The following is a 2,500-nucleotide window of genomic DNA, read 5'->3' as shown; positions in this document are numbered from 1 at the left end:
ACAAATACACACATCTTTATGGCCCAAGATGGCAATAAATAAGAATGGTGTGGCTTTCTAATTGATAGAAATGTTAAAACATCAGAATACTAATGAAAGGACTGCAGGCACAAGCATTTGACTGATCCACGAGAGCTTAATCAGAGGGAATAATAATAATTGGTTTTCCAAGAATGTATTTTTAAAAAATGATTGTGATTTTAACGGTAAAAGACTGTAAAAATGCTACAGTGAAAAACTGTTAATTGGTTAACAGAAAGTTTCCTTACTATATACGGTAAATAACTGTGATATATATAATGGTATATTTAATGTAATTTTACTGTAAAATACAGTTAAATTTACAGTTTTTGAAAGTGAAAAAGAACAAGTCATTGTATAATTTACAGTGAAAAAATGTGAATTGACATTCCCACAATTCCCTCCGTGACACTTCACATTTAATGTATTTTTTTTAAAATAACTGTTTCTTCATAATTTTCTTAGTTTTTTTCTAATTATGTACATTAGGGTTTTATGTTACATTTAATGTTGTTAAATTAATGCTTATTGCATTTTTTAAATTTCAACATGTTACCATGATGGTGTTTAATGTTTGTGTGAATGACACTGTGCAGCTTCTATATATTAGTGTACTCTTTCTTGTGGAAGAGCTGCTTATGATGAGTTTTGATTGACCATTTGACTCTCATCACTGCTGTGATTGTTGGCTGTCAGTGTATTACAATGGAACAAAACAGATATTAATACTTCAAAAGGTCAGTAGATTAACATTATAATAGATAATGAAATACGGTTTATTGCTGTAAAAGTATATACGGTTAAAAGTCTGTAAAACCTAAAATGTTGCTACCGTATTTTTAACAGGAAAACTCTGGTAACCATAGCTGCCAATTTTTTCCTGTAATTTTAATGGATTTTTTTTTTTACAGTTAGCAATATAACAATAAAGTGTATTATTATTTGTTTTATTGTTGTTAATAACATACTATGAATAATAATAATTGTACTGCTAATAAAAAAATAAATACATTAATAATAATTAATAATAATTCTTAACTTTTAATTTTATTATAACATTTATTTAGCACTTTTTGCTTTTTTTTTTTTGTATGCAACTGTGCTGCAAACTGTTAATAGAGAACATTGAAAATTGAAAACTGGAAAGGACAGAGAGAGAGTTTTTATATCGACTGAGCAGGTCATCACTTCTATAAAACAATAACACAGGGGTGAACAACACCAGTCGATTGAGTGGAAACTTTCAATTACTGTTCAGCCCCCTGCTTCCCATCATAAAAATCATTTGTACTCCATTATATAACCGTGCTGTGATGTTCAGTTGTCAGTCACAGACACATTCAGATCATATTGAGTTCTCTTATGCATTTGAATGGACAAAAACACCAAAATGCGTATCCTAAGCAGTCTTAAATGAGTTAAATAAAGTTTAATGTACGTCAGGTTCATTCAATTTCTGGATATTTCCTGTTAGATCAAATATATACTAACACATAAAATAATTGTATGTTATTACTACATTCATTTGGATATTAAATGTGAAATTACCGGTATCACAATATAAAAATATATTAAAAACTTTGTTAGGTGCATTCATAACAGAAAAATGTGTGATTAATTAGTATTTTTTTAATCGATTGACAGCAATAATATATAATTATATATATATATACATATATATATATATCAAATTTATTTTTCTTTTTGAATTTTGAACTTTCTATTCATCAAACAATCCTGAAAAAAATCTAGCACAATTTAATCAAAAATGTTTCTTGAGCGGCAAATCAGCATATTATAATGATTTCTGAAGGATCATGGGAATACATTGCATTTTAAAATGGATTTAAACAGTTATTTGAAATTGTAATAATATTTTTTCCAATATTACTGTTTTTACTGTATTTTTGAGGCCATGTAAAATCTTATTTGAGGGATGAAATCGCATTCCGGGGGGCGGCACTGCAAATGTACTAATAGCGATTAAAGGGGCAGGGACTCAAGCCACTGATATATTATGGGTTATATGATGAATGAATGGATGGATGGAGAAAGTTAAATGCACTTCTGATGATGTTGTTACTTGTGTCTCTCTCAGGTGAGCACCTGCGGGTCTGTCCTCAGGGTTACACCTGCTGCACGTCCGGAATGGAGGAGAATCTCCTGAATCTGAGCAGAAGAGAGTTTGAGACACAGGTGAAGGAGTCTGGACGCACCTTACAGGGCTCTCTCAGCGGCCACTTCAAGAGCTTTGACGGTGAGTTACTGTCAGGAAACTCACTCATGTCACATGACACAAAAGGGTCTCTTTACATAACACTTCCCATCATGAGGTTGAGAAGAATCATTTGTTGAAAAAATGATGCCACTTTTTATTTTGATCAAAATCGATGAATTACACAGCGTGTAAACATACTTAATCACTATGGAATAAAAAAAATAAAAAAAGTTGTATGCAATCATTTAAGACATTTCTCCT

General features: G+C 30.6%; 1 protein-coding gene across 1 annotated transcript in view; it reads left to right on the top strand.

Annotated features, from left to right (window-relative positions):
* Nucleotides 1–2,077: 2,077 nt before the first annotated feature.
* The window catches only part of gpc1b (glypican 1b), a 34,852-nt gene continuing 34,429 nt past the window's right edge, over nt 2,078–2,500 (top strand). Inside the window, exon 1 of the mRNA XM_056253525.1 lies at nt 2,078–2,278. Within this exon, the coding sequence (XP_056109500.1) occupies nt 2,092–2,278 (187 nt within the window). The 5' untranslated portion in view covers nt 2,078–2,091. The remainder of the gene's footprint in view (nt 2,279–2,500) is intronic.

The sequence above is a fragment of the Rhinichthys klamathensis genome, unplaced genomic scaffold, assembly GCF_029890125.1.
Source record: "Rhinichthys klamathensis goyatoka isolate OS25496 unplaced genomic scaffold, OSU_Roscu_1.1 h1tg000105l_1, whole genome shotgun sequence".
Taxonomy (NCBI): Eukaryota; Metazoa; Chordata; class Actinopteri; order Cypriniformes; family Leuciscidae; genus Rhinichthys; species Rhinichthys klamathensis.
The sequence above is the reverse complement of the archived record's forward strand: the minus strand, read 5'-3'. Positions and strand labels throughout refer to the sequence as shown.